Raw genomic sequence first — 23,688 nt, forward strand, 5'->3', positions numbered from 1 at the left:
TTTTAAAGGCCTCGAGAACAAAGCCACCACATCACAGAGCACAGGGCCTGTGACTCCCAGCGCTGCCTTTCCACCCGCTGGGCAGCTCTGGGCGAGCTCCTGCCCTCCGAGCCTGTTTCCACGTCCCTAAAATGGGCACAAGAGGAATATAGGCCTCGTTGGAGTGACTGCTTGTGGGTACGAGTTTCTTTTTAGGGTGGGGAAACTGTTCTGGAACTAGATCGTGGTGAAGGCTGTGCAGCTCTGTGAACATACTCAAATCCACTGAGTTGACATCTTAAAAGGGTGAATTTTATGGCATGTGACATATCTCAATAAAAGAACGTATTAAAAAACATATAGCTACACCCCCCCCCCCCCGGGTGGTCTCACAAAGCTGATGTGGCTACATGTGCCATGAGTGGTAATGCCTGGTTTGGCCAGGGGTTGTTCATCTGGAACGTTCCCCCCAAAAGGGCAGGTGGCTGAGCAGGCACATGGGTGCTGACCACCAAACACTGAGAGGGCTTTGCTTCTTGGGAAGCCAAAGTCTTTGACTTTTAGTGAAGGGAAGCAGCCTTCAGAACCATACAGGGTGTGTAGAGGCCCTGAGCCCAGCTCCCCTGCAGATGCTGGTCGGGGGTGGGGGGTTGGTGCCTTAATTGGGACAGGGCCCGCTTATGCTCATCGGGCACTGGGCTGCTTCCCAGGCTCTTAAGGTCACTGGCAGGTGTGAACTTGCCAGCTCAGCTCCCTTCTCCTTGGTGGCACCTTGAGGTCACTTAGGAAGTCACTCATCACCAGGGGCCACAGCCAGGACCCCTAGGTAAGTGGTGAGCAAGCGACCCAGGATGGGCCATTCTGCACCTTGTGTTGAATCGAAGTCGTAAAAAAAATTGAGGTGCCATTCAAGGGCAGGTTCAGGGTCATCCTCCCCAGCAGGGGCCGCCGAGCAGACCGCTCTGTGGAGGCCCCTGGCTTCCCCACCTCGCAGCCACCTGGACTTCGGCCCATTTCTAAGCCTTCCCGCTGCCCCTGTGAGCTCCTCACTTCCCTTCCAGCACATTCCGCAGGCTAAACCGGCCAGAGTGGCTTTCTGGTGCTCACCCGCAAGGCACACGCCCAGGGACGGCGGCCTCCCTTTAGTCTCAGCCGGGCCAGCAGGGCAGTGGGGCGAGCTGGTCAGTGCCACCCGGAGCAGGCAGTTCTGGAAGTTTCCGGGGTGTGACATTCTACAGATGGCGAGCGACAGAGGGGCTGGCAAACACCCCCACAACACTGGGGCTGTCATGCATCTCGGCACTAGGCCCCCCGCTCTGCCGCCGAGCCCTGGGCGGACCTCGGCCGAAGTGACGGAAAAAAGCCCGCACCGTGCGCGCTCAGGCTTAGCGGGGGGTCTGATGCCCGCCAGAGGAGGGGCCGGAACCTGAGCATCGCTGACCAGAACGGAAGCAGGCTGAGGAGTCTGGGCATGGTGAGAGGAGAGAGGAGATCTGCTTCCCAGTCCTGAAAGACCCCAGAAATCCCCCGAATGCCTGAGGCCTGTGCTCCAAGGCCAGAAGACACACCTGGCCTCTACTGGGCCCTCTGTGAACCTCACTGGGGGGGAGAGCACCCACCCTTGCAGGGGACCTGGCGGCAGCAGCTTCTTCTGGCCTGGGCAGTTCTGACCACTAGGGGCCAGCATTGGACAGGAGAACCAGGAGGGGCCCAGGGGTCCTAACCCACCACAGCGCGGCCAACAATCCCGAAAGAACTGACCTTAGAGAACCTTTGTGTCGCCATATCACCGCTATATACGGCACCAGGCAAAGCAGTTCCCTGGCATTATTTCATCAAAATCCCCAGGCTCTACGGGATATATGCAATTATCTCTACTTAGACTTGATGAAACAGGTTCCGAGAGGTGAAGGGTTCTGCCCAAGGTCACACAGCTAGGAGGCAGTGGGCTGGATTCAAACCCAGAACCCATGGCTGTCCCCATGGATAGTTAGTTAGCCAGCATCAGTGCTCTGTGCAGGAGACCGCGGTGTTCTAAGAGCTTCATGGGACTCCCTCACCCACCCCTATCCCCCAGGAGCACCCTGCACACTCTCCTCCCAGACAAGGTCACGCTAAGCCCTTGGTGGTCCTGGCTCCCTCCTGGGAGGGCAGGGTGAGGTAAAGACTCTCCCCCCATTCTGGTACCAGATAAAGGGCACTAAAGTCCAGAGAAGTTTAGTGAGTGGCCCAAGGTCACACAGGAACAGGCAGAGCAGGATTCCTGGGCCCTGGACCCCTTTCACCAGGCCCGGACACACCACCTGGGCTCTCTGTCCCCACAGGCGGGCTGGGCACTTCCATGGAAGACACTGCGTTTGGAAATACATGGAAGGTGTGTTTGGGATTGGGGAAAAAAAGAATAACATTTTTTCCTTGACAACCCAAGTAAGACATTTTCACTAGAGATTTCCTGCAATCCTCCTACCCAGAAATAACCACTGTTAGTTTTTTGGTGCATTTTCTCCCAAACGTTTTCCTAAACAAGTATGTGTATTTTAAACAAAAATGGGCTTTGTTTGTTGACAGTGGAAGTGTGGATGGGCTCCCGCACGCTCACCAGGCCCCTGCAGGTGGATGAGAGGTTGAGGCCTGGGCTCAGGGGGCTCAGGGGTCCATGTGGAAGGAGGCTGACAGAGCATCACGGACCCCACGGCCAGCTGCACCCCCTCCCCCGCTCCGCTGCAGGACTCCCGGCAAACCTGTCCCCACCCCGTCCCCCACACCCCTTCCCCAGCACATCACGTGGCCTCTAGCAGCTTTCTGGACGCCCCGGATGTGTGCAGGTGGGGCGGGGTCTCACCATGGCCAGCTCGGCCTCCAGCTCCTTCATCCGGTTGTCCTTGAGGTCCAGCTGGGAGCGCAGCGCCGTGGCATGGTCCGTGGCCTCCTTGGCTTGGCGCCGCAGCTCCCACTTCTCGCGCTCCAGCAGGTCCTTCTCCTTTGCCAGGGCTTTGACGGCGTCTTCGCTCTCCTGCAGGGACAGAACGCCAGGCCGTTACAGAGGGGGCGCAGGGCCTCCTCTTGGAGGGGCCATAGAGGCCTTGACCCCGGACCAGAGGAAGATGAGGGAGGCCCCTGGCTCTGCCTCAGCTTAGCTGGGGGACTGGACTGAGACAAACCTTTAGTAGGTGCTCCGTACGTCTTGTTTCCGTGAACAGATGAAAAAATGAATGTGACGAGTGTTTCTACCCCATCAAGTCTCTGTTTCTCCATCTTTAATACCGGGGCGGGGGTGGGGGGAGTGTCGACCCCACTTGTTTCAAAGGACTGTTATAAAGAAATGACTTCCCGAGTGGGGGATACCTGGAGTCTGAGGGAAGTCTGGGTCAGGAGAGGTGTTGGGCTCTGGTGTTTGGTAACACGCATGTCACAGAAAAGGAGAGATGGAGAAGGAGACACCTGCTGTCCGGCTGCTCTGGTTGCCCAGGGGTCCCGCAGCACCCCGCAGGGTCACAGCCCACGCCAAAGCAGGCTGAACCCCTCCACGAGCGGCTGTGACCAAAGGCAGCAGGGTGGCCGGCAGATCCCCCAGCCCCGAGCCGTTTCCTCGGAAATGCAGAGGGAGGGTCCCAGAGCTCCAGCTGCCCCGAGCCGGAGCAAAGCCAAGGAACAGACGGCTGTGTCAGGGGGTCTGACCTCCATGGGCAGGAGCCAAGCGTCCGAGCAGCAGGTGCCCTTCCCGAGAAGAAGGGTCCCAGCGCAGGGCCCTGCCCAACCACCGCCGCACCCCCCACCCGCAGCAAGGTCTTCCCGTTCACGGGCTCAGGAGCCCTGCTCACGGTCTGTGTGCGGCCCGGGGCTGTGCGGAGGCGGCCTTCCTGCCTTGTTTGCCAGCCCTGTCTCCGAAGGCCTGACAGCCAGATGGCCAGAGCCAGGGAGGCCCAGGGCTGGCCCTCTCTCTGGGGCTGTCACAGAGCTGAGGCTACGGCTTATGGTCAGGGGAGAAAGAGTGTGGGTCAAATCCTGGGCTCTGCAAGGACAGGCTGCAGGACTATCAGGCCCCCGCGCCCTCGTCTGTAACCCGGAGGTAACATGCCGGGACTTCAGGTGTTATTCTGAGGACGGACTGAGATAATCCATGTGGAGAGCTCAGCACCGCATGGGCCCGTGGCCATCTCGGCTCAGAGGTCCTCTCCGAGTGGCCTTTCTGGATGACCCGCCTGAGAGCGGCTCTCTGTGCTGCTACCCAACGTTGGCACTGAACGCATATTCACGGACACCGTGGGCAGGCACAAGCCTCCCAGAAATGCCTGCATCCACACGGGGTGTGAGAGCAGGGATGTGCCGTTCGGCGCATGGACACATACCTGGGTCCCAGAGGGCCAGCCCACACACAGCAGCGGGTGACAGACACTGTTGCTACATGATTAGGCACCCTCGGCTGCAGGGTGCTGACCTGACCGGGAGGGCCACGGCACCACAGTGCCCGTGCCGGCTGTGAGCAGCATCCCCGCTTCTCAGTGCAGCCTCGGTGGGGGGCAGGGGATGGTCCCTTCCAGGACATGGCACTGGCCCCTGCTCTCTGGGCTCAGGACGCCTGGGTTGGAGTCTTTGCTGCAGGACACTGGCTAAATTATTCAACCTCCCCAAACCTCGACCAACCGCCTCATTTGTGAGACAGCAACAGTCCCACCTTCCAGGGTGACAACGCTCGGCAGAAGGCGGCCATATAAGCTACACAGCGACAGATGGCACTATCACCCCATCACAGGTGGAGCCATACTGGAAGGTTCTGGAAGCAATCCGCTCAGTGCTGGAAGGCATGCCACGGCTGGTTAGTTCTCCTTTCTCTGGGGAGCTGGGTTCAGGTGGGGTCAGGGCAAGAGGGGACAGGAACAGCCCCTAGCATGCACAGGGATGGGGAGCTCTTACCCTGGGGGCTGAGCTACGTCCTGTGCATCTGCCCCCAGCACCGGGCCACAAGCCTGGATCACAGAAGGGCCCAGGACGTGAAGTGTGTGGAACTGAGTAACTGATGCTGACCCGTGGCCGCACGGCTGCCCTCAGCTGCAGCAGCTTCCACCCTACCCGCACTGCTAGCTGTCTTGGGGGGGGCAGTTACCTAGACTTAAAAAAAGGGCATGGTCCAGGGGTGAAGTGGGTCTCCGTGGAAATTTCATTTTCCAGTAAGAGCACAATTATAAAAACAAATTTGACGACCCCTTGCCAAGACAGAAGTGTTTGCTGTTAAGCCCCAGGAAGGCCACAGTGCCATTGAGATGCTCAGCGTACCACCCACGGCTCACGGGGGTGGGCAGCCACTACCTCCTCTGGTCTGCCTTGGGTTGCTTGGTAAACAGCAACAGTAAAAATAACTTGTTTGGCTAAACTCCTACTCACCCTGCAGAGCCCAACTCCTCTGTCCCCTCCTCCATGAAGCCTTCCAAGACTCTTTTCCTGCAGGCAGAATTTCCTGCTCTCTCACCAGGGCTCCTGGGTCTCTCTGCACACTGGTATTATGGTATTATCAATAAGATGCTGTAACTAATATTCACCGAGCCCTTACTATACGCCAGATGCCACGTAGACTGCTTTGCATTCATCACATCTCATCCAGTGCTAACACCTCTACAAGGTCTGAGGCTCTCTGAGGGGAGGTAAGATGCCACAGGGCACACACCTAGGGGGCTGGGATCTGAACCTAGGCCAGCCGGAATCCAGAGTCCACAGTCAGCGACTGGGCTGTCCTGTCCAGGCTTATCTGCCCAGGAGGCCTGGGGAACCCCCAGCTAGGGGCTATGCCCATTTCATCTCCATACCCAAGCCTAGCCCAGACACATCAGAGGCCTCCTCAGGCGAGCAGGGGACATGGGCAGTGAGTGTGTGTTTGGGGATGAGAGAAGCCAGACCTCCTGATGGCAGAGAAGGTATCCTGCAGGCAGTGGGAGGTGAGGGTGCTGGTGTGTCTGTACAGGGGGTAAGTGGGGAGGGACCTGGTGTTTGGGGTGGGCGAGGGGAGGAAGCAGGGGGAGGGGATGAGAGGGAGGGGGAGGAAAGGGGAGCTGAGTGGGAGGGAGCAGGAGGCGGAAGGGAGGAGGGCTGAGGGAGAGGGAGCTGGTGTGGGGGGGGAGGGTGGGCCGGCCCCCACCTTGCGGTGCTGCTCGTAGTTGCGGATGAAGTCGCGCAGCTGCTCCTCGCGGCTCTCCAGCGTGGCGTACAGCTGCTGCATCTGGCTCGCCAGGTCCGTCTTCTCGCCCTTCAGGCGCTTCCGGTCGGCTTTCATGGCTATGGGGGCAGAAGAGCGCGTCAGTGCCCGGGGCCCTTGCTGGCCGATGGCCCCAGAGGCTGAGAAGAGACTCAGCCTCTAACCTCTTTTTAAGAGAAGAGAAAACGGGGTGCAGAAAGATGATGTTTCTCTCCCACGTGCCCCGGTCACTTAGTGGCATCCCCAGGACTCGAACCCACGGTCCCTGTTCTCACCTCTCAGTTTCACTGATCCAATCAGGGCGGCAAGCCCTAGCCTGAGCATCCCTCCCAGCCCTGAATGGAAGAAGGGTCTCCAGGCAGAGGGAGCTGGGGGCCTGGCAAGCATCTGTGTCCACGGCCCAGGAAGCTGACAGTGCCCCACTCCCTGCTGAAGGAGCCCCCACGGCCCACTTGGAGCCCCAGGACCACTTGGCCCAGCGCGACAGTCCATCGTCTGGTTCAGTTCCTCCACAGGAGAAGCACTTGATTAAAAATACCCAGCGAGTGGGGTGCCTGGGGGGCTCAGTGGGTTCAGCCTCTGCCTTCGACCCAGGTCATGATCTCGGGGTCCTGGGATGGAGCCCCGCATCAGACTCTCTGCTCAGCAGGGCACCTGCTTCCTCCTCTCTTTCTGCCTGCCTCTCTGCCTACCTGCGATCGCTCTATGAAATAAATAAATAAATAAAATCTTTAAAAAAAAACAAAACAAAAAACACCCAGTGAGATATAACACCAAAAGTACTCACAAAAGAACAAAACACAGCTGCATCACACTCCATCAACACGGGACACTGCTGAGCTCCCGAAGCCACCACCATGGAAGCGAAAAGACAATGCAGAGAATGGCAGAAAATACTTCCAAACCATCTGGTAAGGGCCTTATGTACCGAATATACAAAGAACTCTTAAAATCCGATAATAAAAAGACAACCTGAGTAAAAAACAGACAAACCACCTGGACAGACATTTCTCCAAGAAGTGGTCAACAGGCACATAAAATGAGCTTGACGTCATTTGTTAACAGGGAAACGCAAATCAAAACCCCCACCAGATACCACTTCACACTCACCAGAATGGCCAAAATAAGCAAGATAGACTCAAGTGTTGACACAGATGTGGGGAACCTGGGACACCTCCCAAGCTGCTGCCCGGGATAGATGGAATGGGGCCGCCATCTTGGAAGAGAGCCTGACAGTTTCCCAAGCGAGTCAAAGTCAAGTTGCTCTATGATTCAGCAATCCCCTCCTAGGCACACCCCCAAGGGAAATGAAACGTAAGTCCACACAAACACACAAATGTATAGCAGCACAGGTCACAGAAGCCAAAAGTTGCGAAACCGCCCAAATGTCCATCAACTGATAAATGGGTTAAGAACAACAACACAGTGTGGTATAATAGCCATATAACGGAATGTTATTTGGTAATAAAAAGAAGCACTGGGTGGCTCAGTGGGTTTAGCCTCTGCCTTCAGCTCAGGTCATGATTTCAGGGTCCTGGGATCGAGCCCCGCACCAGGCTCTCTGCTCAGCCGGGAGCCTGCTTCCCCCTCTGCCTCTGCCTGTCTCTCTGCCTACTTGTGATCTCTCTGTGTCAAATAAATAAAATCTTAAAAAAAAAAAAAAGCACCACTTTATGCTACACCACGGGTGAACCTTGAAAACATGCTACATGAAAGGAGCCAGTCACATACCGTGTGATTCCACAGACTTTATGAACGGTCCACAGTAGGGAAGACTAAGGAGTCACGAAGTAGACTCATGGTGGCCCAGGGTTGGGGGGTGGAGGCTGGCAGGGACACGTGGCTGGAGGGGTGGTGGCTGGAGGGCATGGGGTTTCTTTTTGACCTCATCAAAATGTCCTAATAGTGACTGTGGCAAAGGACATACAATCTGTGACTAGACTAAAAACTATTGAACTGTACATTGTAAGTGGGTGAATTGAATGATATGTGAATTATATCTTAACAAAGCTGTCTCTCTCTCTCTCTCTTTCACACACACACACACACACACACACACCCACGCAGGGCCATGAGCCCCAAGCACCTGCCTGACAGGCAATTTGCCTTTTGCGGATGGCAGACTCTCTCCCTTGTGCCCTGGACACCCCTGCTCTACAGCGAATGGCGCTGCTGAGTCCACGGTGGGCCTCAGTGCCTTTTCCCACAGGCCCCAGAACTCTGTTCTCTCCCTGGAGAGAACACTGAGGAAGCCTTTTGTGTGAGAAGGCACAGAGTAGTTAGGTCATTTTCCCAAAGTCACACAGCTGACGCTACACTACGCTGCCCTTATAGAGACTGTCCAAATGGGGTCCGGGCCCACAGTGAGCTGAGGGCAGTGACATGTGGCAGGCAATGGCTGTGCCATCCCTCCTCATCCTGAACATCCACCCCACAAACTCAGCCTGCCAGTGGGAGAGTCGGAGCCACCAGGTGTGACATAAGGACCAAGGACCCTGGGCTCCAGCCTGGTGTTCGACAGAAGCTGATGTCCTTCTGGCCCTGAGGGGACTCCTTCGTCCTCTTGCCCTTTGCCTCCCTCCCTGCAGCCTGGGTAGAACAGGGCACAGGTAGGTCAGCTGGGGCCATGGGGAGACCCATGTAGTGGGGACCCTGAGTCTTGGGCAGGCCTTTACATTCCAGCTTTTAACCTGTCCCCCTGCAGCTGGACACATCCTCTGTCCTCTTCATGGTAGCTCAGCTCAGTGGGGCCGGAATTCCGGGCTGCAGGGCTGTGACTACGGGACAGGGACAGTGGAGGCCATGGAGCAAGAGCTTATCTGTTGTGGCTCCTGTCAGGCAGGGGGTGGCCCCGGGGAGGGCTGGGAGGCAGGCAGGGCTGGGCTAGTTTTGGGCCCTGGACCGTAACACGGTGTGACTGCATTCCTAGTGAGCTTCTCTTTAAGAAAACCCAACATCTAACGACGTTTAAGTGGGTCAGAAGGCATCTCACCAGGCACAGGTGTCACCAAGAACTTGGAAATTTCCATCTGCAGTCTGTCACTAGATCCTAGATCCTGGCCGCACTCCAGTGACAGAGGTGGGAAGTGGGTGGGTATTTTTATCATCCCATTTCACAGGGGAGCAAACTGAGGCCAAACAGCCAACAAATGGCAGAGCTGGCTCCGACCTGGCACCTGACTCAGGCGGGTTTCAGACTGTCGAGGGGAGTGGTTCCAAGGGGTGGGGGACTGCGGGGGGGGACAGCTGATCTGAGCAAAGTCACCATGGGGGCTTCCAGGGGAGCCTTGGGTGGGACCCTCCATCTCAGGTGAGCAGCTGAGCAGGTGTCATGGACTCCCCCGGGGAGCACGCCTCTGCCCTACAGCAAGCAGAGGAAGCCATGCCTCTGCCTTTTGGTTGGAAATTAATCCCCCTTGGGCTCTGATTTGTCTCCTTCATTTGCCTTATCAGGACAAACACCAAATTCCAGACTTTGCTCTTGACAGCAGGAGGCTCTGGGAAGGCTGCCGCCCCTTCCCTCCAAAGCACGGCCGGGCCTCCCTTCACTTTTGCCACATGGCCTTGGAGAGGGGCGATGCGGCAGCCTCTTGCTGGCCTCCATGAATCCCCACGGGTCCATCCCTGCAGCACCCGCGTATGCAGCAGCACGAACCCCCATTCTGTCCTTCAGCGGAGCCGTGTGAGTGCGTGTGTCTCTGTGTGCGGATGGCCTCAGTGGCGGGGCAGGAGGCCATACCTCCCCCATCCGGCTGGGGGCTCCTGAGAGCAGAGGCTGGACTTCCGCCTTCAGACTGGTAGCTCCTCCTTAAGAGGAAACGGAGAGCTCCCCCAAACTGCTGACCAAGCCCCTTCTGTGTGCCGGGATCCATGCCTGCTGCTGTTGGGGGACAGGGATGAACAAGACACAGTCCTGCTCTTGGGGGGGGTCAACAGGGTGATGGAGAAGACAAACCCCTCCCTACACACGAGGATGACACTAGACTCCACCCACCCTGCTCTTTACCAAGAGAACCCCAATTCTGCTTGTGCCCAGCTAAAACACTCAACATCCCAAGCTCCCTTGCAGCTAGAGGGGGCATGTGTCCAATTTTGGCCACTAAGATTTATACACAGGGATCTTTGGGAAATCCCCCCTTTTCTTTTTTTCTTTCCCTTTTTTTTTTTTTCTTTTCTTGAGAGACATGCTGTGCTGGAGTGGTGGGAGTAGGGAGGAGTGGGGAGGGGCAGAGGGAAAGAGAGAATTCCAAGTAGGGTTCACGTCCAGCGTGGAGCCCAATGTGGGGCTTGATCTCACGACCCTGAGATCATGACTTGAGCCGAACTCAAGTTGGACCTTAACCAACTGAGCCATCTAGGCGCCCCTCCTGTTTTCTTTTTCCCTTTTTTTTAAAGGTTTTATTTATTTATCCAACAGAGAGAGAGCACAAGTAAACAGAGTGGCAGGCAGAGAGAGAGAGAGAGAGGAGAGAGAGAGAAGCAGGCTCTCTGCTGAGCAGGGAGCCTGACACGGGGCTCAATCCCAGGACCCTGGAATCATGACCTGAGCCGAAGGCAGCTGCTTAACCAACTGAGCCACCCAGGAGCCCCCCTGTTTTCTTTTTAGTAAAAGATCATAGCATAGTACACTAGCAGTAATTATTCCCTTTTGCCCTTTGGTCTTCTTCCTACTGGGAACACAGACGTGACGTCCTGAGGCACAGTAGCCCTTTTGTGAATACAAGAATGAAGACACAAGCTGAGCATGGAAGCAAACAGACAGACAGAAGGGGCTGGATCCCTGATGGCATCATCTGGGCCAGGATTCCTTATAATAGGAGAAAATTAAACCCCGCTGTTTCTGGGATTTCCCATTTCATTCACCCCAACACATTCCTAATGGACACATCAAGGTAGGCTGTGAGAAGTGCCTTCACCCCACCATGAAAGTTTCTGCTCCATGGTTCCTTCACGTGAGCTCTCCCTGGAAATTCTTGCTCTATGAATTCTGGGCTGGACCCCGCCAGGCTGAGCACTGAAAAAAACATGAAAAGCTGACTCTCTGGGAATGAATGCCGAGTGCAGATCCCTTAAAGACGAAGATAAGGAACTTCTAGAACCACAGTGTAAACAAAGAAGCTGCTGCGTGATCTACCACAGCTTTTCAGAAGCACACACGTCCATAACCCGTCAAGAAAACTCCACAGAGATGTAGGACCTGCGAGCAGGCACCTGGGGGCCCCTGCATTGACTTGAGGTGGGAATGTGTGTGTCTGCACCCCAACTGAGCCTGACTGCCCCCAAGTCTCCAGAAGCTGGGTCATCCGACAGGGTGGCAATGGCATTACAACTCAGCACAGTGGGTCCCCTAGAAGTAATTTAAACTACTAATTTATGCAGGTATGGAAAATATGCAGCGGGGTGCCTCCTTCCTCCACTACACGTCTGCTTTTAGCTCCTTCAAAACCCTATCCTGACGTTCTCCAAATGCTGCTGAGGCAAGACGAGGTCTGCGAGGCATGAACCTCCTTCTCTCTAACCAGCCTCCTGACTCGGCCCAAAGCTCCCCAGCTCCGTCCACCTTCTCAGCCATCCAGCTTCACCCAGGCGTGTCCCATTCCAGCGGCCAGGCCGCCGGAACCACTGCCATGGTGACGGGTGATGTCATGCCCAGCGGGCCCTATGGGATCACGGAGGGAGACCAGCTCAGCTCCTGGGAATGTGGGGACTCTGAGGGTGGGAAGGCGGGCACGCTGGGAGGGACTTATTTTTCTAATTCTCAGGAGGCTGTATACCTGCATGAGACACAGGGGCTGTGACCAGGGTCCCCGCTGTGGGCCCACGAAGACGGGAGCTTCTCTGGGGAGGTCACTCTTCTCAAGCTTTTGCAGTGGCCCTTTCCACAGCAGACCCCTTCCTCCTTTCCCGGCTCAGACTGCTGTAGCCCCTCACGGACGTGGGGCAGGGGTGGGGGGGGGGGCGCAGTGTGAGCCCGTGTAGCTTCTGCAAATGCACTTCTGGGAGGGTGAGGAGCAGAGAGCAAGGGGGTCTCTACAGTTCCCCCTCACTCCCCCTGTGGGGAAAGCAGACCCTCAGCTCCAACGCGCTGGTGAAGGGACATGTTGGCCCACATGCGAGGGAACCGGACAGGCTACTTGTTGGCTTTCGAGCCTCTGGGCACCTAGAGGGTAAGGGATTTCAGAGGGCACGTTTGAGCAGGAGCGGATTTCTGCTTACCCACCAAGGCAGTGCATGCACAGAGAACCTCATTGGGGAGTGAGGGACCGGGCTTCCTGGCTTCCCCTCTCTGACTCTCAGCCCAGGCCCCCAGCATGAGTGTGCTCAACTCAGCGCACTTCCTCTGGCTTCTGAGGGTCCAGGTGGCACCACCTCTACCACTGACCCCCCACAGATGTGTCCATGGCCTGGACCAATGCCACACAGTGGGGCAGGAGGGGCATCAGTGTGGAGTCTGAGGGTCTGGGTTCCGTCCCTGGCTCTGAGCCCCTGAGCAAGTCACTAGCCTCCCCCAAGCCTCGATTTCCTAGATGTTACAACTCCCATGCACCGGGCACTGCTCTAACCCCTGATGCGTTTTTGTCACTCAACTGTCGCAGCCACTGTTCGAATTCATTCCATGTTATAGGACGAGGAAGGAGGCATCCAGGGAGACTGAGGACACTGCTCAGGTAGTGGGTGGCAGTATTCCCACTGGCCCCAGCACCAATCCACCTTCCCTCCCACTCTGCTGCTCTGCGGCTTCCAAAATCACCCACCCCCAACCAACCTCCTCTAGTCCCGTTGGCCTCATCTGTTGCTTGGGAACGTGTGTGTGTGTGTGTGTGTGTGTGTGTGTGTGTGTGTGTGTGTGTGTGTTGGGTGTGGGGGAGGGGCACCTACCTTATGGAGGAGGAAATTGAGGTTCAAAGGGTTAACTTCCTCACCAAGATCCTCACGGCTCCAGGATCGGACCCTGGACTTGCATCCCTGACATGTGACCTTGAACCCCTCACACTCCTTCCCCACCCCATTGTGGAGGCACATCACCGGAAACAGCAGAACCTGCATCGATCCACAAAACCACGGGAGATCCAAAAATCCACACCAGTGACTCCTGCTACCCGGCGCTGTTTCTGCAGCTGTCTAACAGTCCCAAGGGGGCCTTCGGAGGTTTCCATTAAAGGCAGCATGACATTCTTGTGCGCACCCCATGACTGCTCCGTGTCTGCTGGAAGGAGGGAACACGCATGCGTGCAAGTCTGCAGCTCTTAAGGAATCCCACCCCACCCCCACCCCTGGCCCCATCACCCCACGGCTTGTAGGATCCTCAGCCTGCCCAAGACACGGTCTCATCCCACACCGTCAGACTTCCCATTAGTCTGACCTCAGGAGACTGCAGGCCTGGTTCTGGATGGTCCCAAACCAGGAGACTGTAGGAAAATTTCCAGCCTGGTGAACTCCTCTGGACAAAAGGGCTCTGAGGTGGGGAGGGGTGGTGGAGGGCAGGGGCAGGTAGACCTCAGCCCATGTAGGACCATCCCAGCCACCGCCAGCGGGGTGGGGCTGTCTTTCCCCTTCAACATTCTCCTCCGGCTGAGCCTTTGGCATCCACGGAGTCTGGGAAAGGAGGGGCGGGCAGACAGGAGCCAGAAGAGCCTAGCAAACCACTCTGGAAAAACACCCACCAAAATGCTCTTCCAAAGAGGTCACGGGCATAAACGCCATAGCTTGGGGAATATAGTCAATGGTGTCGTGACAGCGCTGTGTGGTGAGAGGTGGGAGCTCTGCTCTTGGGGAGCACAGCACGATGAGACTTGTTGAATCACTACGTCGTACCCCTGAAACTAATGTACCATCAGCTATACCCGGATTAGAAAAATAACTAAAAAATTCAAAAATAAAATAAAAGCTCTTTCAGCTCAACTTCCCTTTACAGAGGGGGAAGTGGAGGCCCAGAGAGGGAGAGAGAATGGCCAGTATCACAGAGCGAGCAGCCCAGGTCTCCTGATTCTTAGGCCAACGTGGTTGTGTGAAAAGCTCAGTTCTGGAGTCTTTAACTAAACCTGTTTCTGCATCTGTAGAATGAGGCCTGGAAATGCACTCACTCCTGCCCGATACAGAACGGTCTGACCGGGGTGAACGGTCAGGTGCGGACCATGAGCACGTGGGGAGAACGCCGGAAAGACACAGCTTCAGGGGGCGACTGGGTGGTGCCGTCGGTGAAGCGTCTGACTCTTGATTTGGACTCTGGTCATGATCTCAGAGTTGTGAGATCAAGCCCCGCATCCGGCTCTGTGCTGGGCATGGAGCTTGCTCGGGATTTTCTCTCTCTCCCTCTGCCCACCCGACTCCCCGCTGCCCCCCTCCCGCCCCCGCGCACTCTCCCTCCAAAATAAAAACAAAAAAGAAAAAAAGAAAGACACAGTTTCTGATTCACAGAGCAGAACCCTGGATTCCAGTCCAGTCCTGCAGGTAACTTAGTCTGGGCATTCTCTGCTGTTAAGCAGATGGCGGTAACCTCTACCTTGCGAGGCTCTACGTGACATGACCCAGCATCTGAATACAGCAGGTTCTCATCAAACGTTAGCATCTCCCCCCGTCTCCCAGTTCCCCGTTGCTCCCATGCCCCAGGAGGCCTCAAAAAACACTGGTTGACTTGACCAACAGCCTGGATTTTGGGAAAAGCACCCAGAGAAGAGGCCCAGGGCAGGGAAGCAGGTAAAGGGCCCACACACTTACGGCCCCGGGACAGGCAGAGCCAGGTATACTTTTGTTCTTCTGTTTGAAAGCTGAGCAAGGTGAGTTCAGAACAGGTATGGAAGAGATGTGATCTCTTCTCTGTCAGGTGGCACTTGGGGAAGTGTGTGTCTGCCCAAACCACACCTGCTCAGCCAGGCCTGGTCAGACATGCCCTTGGCCGTGTGACCTGGGTTCTGACCTGGGGTGGCTCTGTTTCTCACGAACAGAAACTTCCTTTTTCTTCTCACCAACAGGAGAGGTGGATTAACTGGCCAGCTCAGCCAATGAGTGGTAGCACTGGCACTCGACTCCAGGACTCCGATATTCAGGTCCATGATCTTTCCAGAATTCCCAAGCTGCTCTCTCCAGGTGCAGCCTAGAGTTTGGCAGCATGACCTCTGCAACCTCCTGCTTGGAGTAGGAAGGGTACACGTCTGGATACATCTGAATACAGAGTCTCAATTTCCAATACTATGACCATGCAGACATGACTAATCAACCATGCTCTGTAGGAACCTGGGTTGATTAGAGATGTCTGCTATGGCACAGGAGGGAAAATCAGATTTGCCCTGCCTTGGATGGGATTGATCAGAGATGAGTGATCAGAGCTGGCGTGTTTGAGCTGGCGTGTTTGACAACGGCTGGGTGAGCCTTGTCTGGGCAAAGCCGTGCCAATACCAATGCACCCTATGGAATCAAAGTCAACTCCATTTAACCAAAAGAGAGAAGCAGTCCTCTCAGCTGGCAGGAAACCAGCCCATTTACGTCTGAGACAGCGGCAAACAAACTCCTATTTGCACACTCCAAGGTGAGAGAGCATAATCTTCCCTCCATTTGGTCCAAGATAAATGAAGGTTCCTGGGTTTACTTACAGATTTTTATGTCCAGCTGTGACTGGCAACAGAAAGTCCTTCGGGGCAGGGACCCAGCTTGCCTTGCTCACCATTGTGTCCCCAGCATTAGGATGGGCCCTGGCACATAGTAAGTGCTCAGTAAATAGCAACTGACTGACTCTTGAGTGACAAAAAGGTGGACACCCCGGGGGACCATGGGGACCTGCTCCATGGCCATCACTGAGCAGCGTCCAATATATTCCTGCATCCTGGGGGCAGAGACAATTCTGCTTTCCTTTGCACGCCTCCCCCTGCCTTCCCTGGGTTTGACAGCAGGCTGATTTCCCTTGTGCCTCCTGACAGGCCTGCCGAGCCGTGGTGCCCTCAGGGCTAATTGCAAAAAGGCTACGGCTCTCGCCAAACTGCCTTGGGCTCCGTGCTCTGTGTCCACGGCCACTACACGTTGCTCTGGTCACACCCCACACAGGACACAAGGAGACTCAAGTGGACCACAGCTTTGGCTGACCCAGAGCACCGGGACTATCAGAGCTGGGGACAGACCCCAGACACCGTGCTTCCAGCACAGGCAAGACCCAGGGTCTAGGAGCCAGGGGATCTGCTTCTCCCATGGGGCTCCCCTGATTCAGACTGTGGCTTCCTTCACCTGAAGGAGGTCACCTAGGTCAGGAGGTGTGGGAAACTCAGGCCACCCCTTTATTATAAGCGCCTGCTCTGACTACCCACACTCTCTGCCCCTGCCCCATGCCTTCCACGGGATTTCCCCCAGTGTCACGTAAACGTGCAATTCTTTCTCCCATCTTTCACAGAAAATAGCCCATGTCGCTCTCCAGCTCTCATTCCATTTCTTTTTCCTTTTGGGGCAATAGCTCTTAAAAAGCGTTGTGCATCATTGTGCCTCATTTCTCTCCTCCCATCCTCCTTGGGACCCCTTGGACTTGTCCCCTACTTGTTCTTCTCAAGGTCAGCTCTGGGCTGTGAGCCCCACAGGCCCGACTGTCACACTCTTACCGGCACAGGTGATGCCTTCGTGTGCCCTCCCACCCCCCTCCTCCTGGTTTCTTCTCACGTCTCTGACTGTTCCATCTGGGTCTCTGCTGATCTCTCTGAGGAGGGGGCCTCTAGATCTGAGAAACCTGCCCTTCTTTCCTGTCTCCTGGTGGCTTGTCTGGCCTCCTAGCTTTAGCTTCAGCCCTGCGCTGTGCCATCCCAGCGGGCTGTCTCCAGCCCGGCCCCCTGCCCTGCACCCCGCTCAGAGCCCAGAGCCTCCCCACACCTCCAACGGGGGTCCAACAGCACCTCCAACTCAGCACGTCCAAAAGGGAGACCCGACCAGACCCCTACCCCCTGCTCCATCCAGTCCCCTCAAACCCAATGCACAGTGACTTTGTCTTCCAGCTCCTCTGGCTCCAAACTCCAGAATCTTCCTTAACTCTACTTCTCTCATTGCCCCACCCCCAATTCCTCAACAAGTCACGTCAGCTCTACCTTCAACACGTGACCAGAATCTGGCCACTTCTCGCCACTCCTCAGTCACCACCCCGGTCCTGTCACCACCATCCCGTGTCTGTGTCATGCAGTGGCCTCCTGAACTGGTCTCACAACCCTTCGGGCTCTGCCAGCTCAGCAGGGCGTGGTCCCCTCAGATGCAAATCGGATCATGACTGTCCCGCTCCTCTCCAGCGGCTGCCATCTCAAGGGCGAGCGCAGAGTCCCTAGAACGGTCTAGAAGAGACCCGTGTTTGTCATCCCCACCCTCTGCCTCTCTGACTTCCTCCCACCTGCATCCCACTGCTGCCCTCGGCTCCTCCTGGTTCATGCAGATACGCTCCTTCCTCAAACATCACTTTCTCAGCGACGCTGTCCCTGGACCCCTCCTCTGTCCATTCCCCTTGGAGCTCCCCATGATCTAACACCACGTGTTCTGTGTGTATCGAGGAGAACAGTCATTTAAGCACGCCTGTCTTTCTCAGAGGGCTTCCCAGCCTTCTCTCCCTGTCAAAATCCGATGAAGCTTCTTCCTGGGTTTCCACAGCCCACAGCCCACACCTCTGTCTGGGGTGTGGATGCCTGGCGCTACCGCAGCTCAACCCTTTGGGAACCTGCACCAGACTGTCAGCTCAGGGCTGCCCAGCCTTCTAGACCAGCCTAAAATTCTCCTGAAGGAGGGCCAGGGCCCCATCTGACCACATTTCCAGTAGCCGGGATAAGGGATGGCCCACACCGATGAAGAAAGTGGGAGGATATGGGACTTGGGGGCTTGAAAAGAGTGATGAAGGCACAAAGATCTCAAGCTACCCCCCCTTCCTGGGTTCTCTAGCTTCGGGGCTCAAGAGAGAACCACCGTTCCCAGGGCAGAGCATGCAGCTGCACACAGGGCCCTGCTAGGACCCATCGCGAGAGCTTAAGCACAGGTGCGGACCTAGAGGATATACCGGCCAGCGGGAGCAACCACTCCATTCTGAATGGGGCCCGCACTGCCACATCTTCCAACTTTTCCAGAGAACTCCAAACTCTACCTTGTCATAATTTTTATGCCTTATAAACATCTCTTTATTTTTCAATATTGGCAATTAATTGTAATACCCAACCATGACTGTGGGCCTCGTGTGGGTGCTGGACCACTGCCGCCATCTACAGAAGGGGCACCCCAGGAGAGATGTGGGCGCCCCTGCAGCTCCACGGGGTGAGACCAGGGACAATGGCAGCAGGGACCAGGCTCTGTGGGCAGAAACCTGGCTTTGAAGCCCAGCTCCATTATTCACTAGCTGTGTGACTTTGGGTAAGTTCCTTAACCTCTCTGTGCATTTCCTCTCCTGCAGAAAGTGGGGATAGTAGTTTCTACCTCATTCTACTGCACTGGCCGGCAGAGGAGAGCAGAAGCTCCGGGTGCAGCCCTGACTGCTCGGCTGGGTCTGCCATTCTGAGTGACAACCTGACAGTTGTCTCAGAGCTGACAGGGTGGTCTCGGGAGGGAACGGGCACCCTGTCGGGGAGTTGGAGTAGCGCCTTCAAGACCGCTGGCTGGAGTGCTGTCTGGGAGCCTGGGCAGGGTGGTCATGGGAAGAAGGGTGCATGGCCTTTATCCGTCTCAAGAGTCTGTCTCAGGCTCAGACGGCCAGGGCTCCCGGTGGGAAAACCTTAGATAGGAAGGGCGAGGCCAGGCCCCAGGAGGGCAGGAGACACCTGTAAGGGTAGAGTCAGAGGTGCTATTGGGGGTGGCGGAGGGGTGGGGGAGGCCCTAGCTGGGGGCGGGGACCTGCCATCACTGCCACCCATCCCTCAGCTCCGGAACGCTCAGAGCTCACCTGGAAGCCCAGAGGATGGCGGGGCCCAGGGAGCCAGGCCCCCCACTTCCTGCTGAGGGAAATGGGAGGGCTGAGGCAGGGAGGGGGTGGTGTTTGTTTTCCAACCTCCAAAGGCGAGTCCAGGAAATGTCCTCCTTCCTCCGAATCACCACTAAAAATAGTGCCAAAGGATGGGCCTGGAACACTGACATTCCCTAGACCCAGGAGCAGGGAGGGAGCAGAGATTTCTGGAAATGCAGCATGAGCCGTGGGTCTCATGCCCCACATGAGGACTATTTTTAAACAGCTCACGTTGGTGTGTGAGGTCATTCTCAGGCAAGACAACAGCCCAGAGAGGAGGAGGAGGAGGAGGCATGTGGTGCAGAACAGCCACCGGACAGGGAAGCAAGGCAGTGTGCTGTGTGGCCTTGGGGACCCATACACCCTCTCTGGGCTTTGGTGTCATATTCTCAGGATGGTCCATCAAGGGCTCTGGAAGCCCCAGGAGGCTACCCTGGAAGCCTAGTGTTTTGGGAACTGGTCCCACCTGGCATCTCGCCAACAGAGATGCAGCAGAGCTATTCAGGGTCAAATGAAGGTGGGAAGTTGGTGGCTATGGTCAGCCTCTTCCTAGGCTCATTCAGGAGAGGGGCCGTAGACCTCTCCAGAATGTGGATCCTGGAGCCAGGCTGTCTGGGTGTAAACCCAGTTTTGCTACTCACTAGAGGTGTGGCCTGGAGCAGGTCCTATCGTTCTGGTTTTTCACATCTGTACAAGAGGTTAAAAATAGCCCCTCCCAACGCGCATGTCTGACAAGCCCGCGTCTGGGCTCCCCAAGGACCTGCACTAGAAAATTCACAACAGCACCCTCTGTAAAAGCTCCAGACTGGAAACCATGTGACCAATCTCTGGCAGGAGGGCCGCACCCATCAGGGTCCCTCAGGGAGGTGGACAGCTCACCCTCATGAGAACCAGCGGATGACAATGGCCACACACAACACGATGACCGTCAAGCCAAGAAAGCCCGACGTGAGAGCCTGTATGCTGCAGGACTCCCCGGATGGCACGGAAAGAAGGCAAAATGAAGCTGCGTGGCGAGATATCAGGGAGAGCTTTCAGGAAGCTACTGATGGACGACTTCTGGATCTGGGTGCTGCCGTCATACACGTGTGTTCGTCTGTGACACTTGGCCGAGCTGTGAACTTGCACTTTTCTCCACATACGTGTCACTTTAAGAAAACGCTTTAGAAACGGCATCTACCTCCTCGGGCTGGTTTTCCGCATCTGTCACACTTGGAACGGTGTCCAGTGTGGGGAGAGCACTCAGTAAATATCAGCTCTGATTCCCTGGGGGGTAGGCGGCCCCCATGCCAGCAGGGGACACCGCACGAGATGAGCGGGTCCGGCAAGGGGAGCAGCCGCCTCACTGTGAAACCCGCAGCACCCTTGGGGCTGGGGAAGGAACATGAACGTGGGGTGGTCTCGGATTCAAAGTCCAGCTCCGTCCTGCACAGGCAAAGGCGGTGCCTTCCATGTGGCCCTGGGCAGAGGACTGAGGTGGAGACTTCCACGAAGGTGCCCAGATCGGGCTCGAGCGAGGAAGGTCCATGTGGGGCTATGATGAACGCCATGATCCCAATGGTAACCGTGGTTAATACTTCCTGCGTGTTTTTCTAGGGATCAGGTATTGCTCTGCCTTATAAGTTGTCACTACATTCTCCCTTATAGCAATCCTGTGAGGCAGTTACCATCAGCGATCCCAGTGGGCAAGTAAGGAAACTGAGGCAGATTGGTTTGGCTGACAACCAGCTGATAAGCAGTGGAGGCAGGATCGGGCCCAGGTCCTCTGGCTCTGAGTCCCTGCCCCTGAGTGTGTCCAGGTGGGCAGTGCCTGGGACGGCATGGCCGGCACAGATGCTGACCTTGGCTGTGGGAGGACTGGAGCCTGGTGGCCCCATCCCAGGAGACCTCCCTTCTCTCTCTCCTGTAAACCTCAGGCCTCTGTCCTCCCTGGGGGGCCTATTTGGGTCACCTCACAGACCCAGGGCAGCCGCTGGGAAAACACGAGTCACAGTCACAGAAGGACACTGGATCTTTCCATGCCTCTCCCCAGCCCGGTACCTCTGGGAAGTCACGAACCTCTCAGAGACTCCGTGTTCTCTGGGCCACGGGTGTATTAAAAGTCTGCCGACCTCATCGGCTGAGATGTGTCTGAGGATGAGCTTCGTAATCCACAGGGACCTTCAAAGGGACAAAACTGCCACCATGAGGGATGATGGCTGGGGGCCGGCAGGTGCCCACCTGTGCCGTCTGTGGGCATGCATCTGTCTATTTCTGCCATGAAGCGTTAACCAGCCACATGGCCACGGATCTGGGCCACCTCCTCAGATCGGCTTCTGCAATCACAAAATGCATTCTGGTCCTCATTCACTTGGGAGTGAAGGGGCTCTTGGGAGCCCCTTTGCAATGGCCTTCTAGGTTGGCAGAGGAAGAAAGGGGTGCTTTTTAGTTGACTCCCTAACGCCTCAGCTGCAGGAATTATTTTTTTATTTTAAGCTTTGCTCTAGTGTCTCTGAACTACCCCCGCCCCCGGAGGAACGTGACTGCAGCAGAGGTGCGGTAGCAAGAAATCACAAGAACGAATTTCGTCCTCTCTAACCTTCGACCCCTGCTTCCAAGGTGCAGCTGGAGACAGGGACCCCGCAGTCCCAGTCTGGCAAGTCCCTGCAATGACAGGTTCTTGCCACCAGCCTGGCCAGGGCCCCAGGCTACCTGACACCACCCCTTTGTTGGCGGGGCACACGAGTTTTATGGCAAGATGGGAAGTCTACTGTAATTAAGACCTCTATAAAACATTCAGACCGCCATGCCCAGATATATTAATGATTATATATTTAAATGTTAATGAGTGTAATTAGATGAAAGATTAGCCAAGCCTGTCACTAAATATACATTAAGGACTGATAAACTCTCGTGCTGTAAAATTCTACGTGTGAACAGACAGAAGCACGCAGCCTTCTCAGGTGGACTTTGTCTTATTGAGGAAACGCTCAACAGGTTGCCCAGAAAAGGGAGAAGAGTTAGGTTGCTCGGCAAGAAGTTGGGGGGGGGGTCAGAGGGCGGGACCCTAAGGACTCCACAGGGCTCTTGGAAATTGTGAAGATCAGACGGGTAGGTAAATGTGGAAATTTGCATGCCTCCATGGATGGAGAACTCACTATTCTTAGGAGCAGCTGGTCTCAGTTCTAAATGATCACATCTCAGAGGTAGGCTCATAAAAAGGATTTATTGGGGTGACAGTGGGGTCTCCCCCAGAATACAAATGGTTTAATTCAACCACACAAAACTGATGAGATCACAGTATCTGCAAATATTTCTTTTTCCTTTTAAAGATTTACTTATTTATTTATTTGAGAGCAAGAGAATGAGAGAGAACATGAGAGGGGACAGGTCAGAGGGAGAAACAGACACCCCGCCAAGCAGGGAGCCTGATGCGGGACTCCATCCCGGGACTCCAGGAACATGACCTGAGCTGAAGGCAGCTGCTTAACCAGCTGAGCCACCCAGGCGCCCTGCAAATATTGTTTTAAAACAACATATCACCCTGCGGGTCAAGAATGAGAAGAGCAGGACTCTACTATAGCCTTATTAATAGAAAGCCTTATATTTGTTTACTCAGCACAATCTTCCTATGGGCTGACTGTGTGCTGGGCACTGGGTCAGCTGCTGGGAGCCTCGGTCAGCCAGATAACCAGTCTTTGTTCTGGTGGAGACTGTGTTGGACCAAGGGAGATACAGGACAAATTAATTATTTAAATATACGCTGACAGGTGCTTCGTTAGCACAGTAGGTAGCGTGTAGGTCTCATAAATATACGCTGAGGTCAGGGTGTGCGGGAAACAGCCAGGAATTCCTGGGGAGCTCTGCTGTGGGTGGTGTGCTCTGAGAAGGCTGGCCCTACTGAAGGATGGAGAAGCCATACAGGCCAAGAGTGAGGAAGAATGTGCAGGCAGGAAGAACAGCAGATGCAAAGGTCCTGAGGCAGCGAAGGGCTGACATGCTGAGAGGGCTGGGAGGTGAAGTCGAAGCAGGCCAGGGGCCAGGTCAAGCAGGCCCATGCAGGAGTCTGGGTTTTCTCTGAAGGGTAACAAAGTACCACAAACCAGGTGGCCTAAAACAACAGAAATATATTGTCTCGCAGATCTGGAGGCCAAAAGCTTGAAATTGAGGGCTCTAGGGAAGAAATCTTCCTTGCCTCTCAGCTTCCAGTGTCGCCAGCGAGCCCTGGCATCCCTTGGCTTGCGGACACATCGTTCCACTCACCGTTGTCCCCTGGCCTTGTCCGCTCTGTGTTCCTTCCCTTCTCTTACAAGACACTTGTCCCGGATGATCTTGAGATCTTTACCTTAACTACATCTGCAAAGAACCTCTTTCCAAATAAGGTCACATTCACAGGCTGGGGTAGACATCTCTTCTAAGGGGCTCACTACGGCACTGCATCAGGGAAGGGGTGGAAGCAAGGACGACCTGCCTTACGGAGACTGAGCTAGAGCAGGGAGGCCAATGGCGTGGAGCACGGTATTTGCAGTGGAGACAAATCAGGGGATTAACCTGAGATAGAGTGAAGAAGGAACTGTACCACCCGGAGGGGAAGTGGTCAGAAGGA

At 55.7% G+C, this 23,688-nt stretch overlaps 1 protein-coding gene across 2 annotated transcripts in view; it reads right to left on the reverse strand.

Annotated features, from left to right (window-relative positions):
* Window positions 1-23,688, reverse strand: part of LOC111154678 (kazrin, periplakin interacting protein) — a 433,844-nt gene that overhangs the window by 46,908 nt on the left and 363,248 nt on the right. For both annotated transcript variants that reach the window (XM_022514491.1, XM_022514492.1), the window contains exons 3-4: window positions 6,110-6,246; window positions 2,822-2,992 (exon numbers count right to left, since the gene is read on the reverse strand). In XM_022514491.1, coding sequence (XP_022370199.1) covers window positions 2,822-2,992; window positions 6,110-6,246 — 308 coding nt within the window. The remainder of the gene's footprint in view (window positions 1-2,821; window positions 2,993-6,109; window positions 6,247-23,688) is intronic.

This window comes from Enhydra lutris, unplaced genomic scaffold (genome assembly GCF_002288905.1).
Source record: "Enhydra lutris kenyoni isolate GAN:26980312 unplaced genomic scaffold, ASM228890v2 scaffoldscaffold38, whole genome shotgun sequence".
Taxonomy (NCBI): domain Eukaryota; kingdom Metazoa; phylum Chordata; class Mammalia; order Carnivora; family Mustelidae; genus Enhydra; species Enhydra lutris.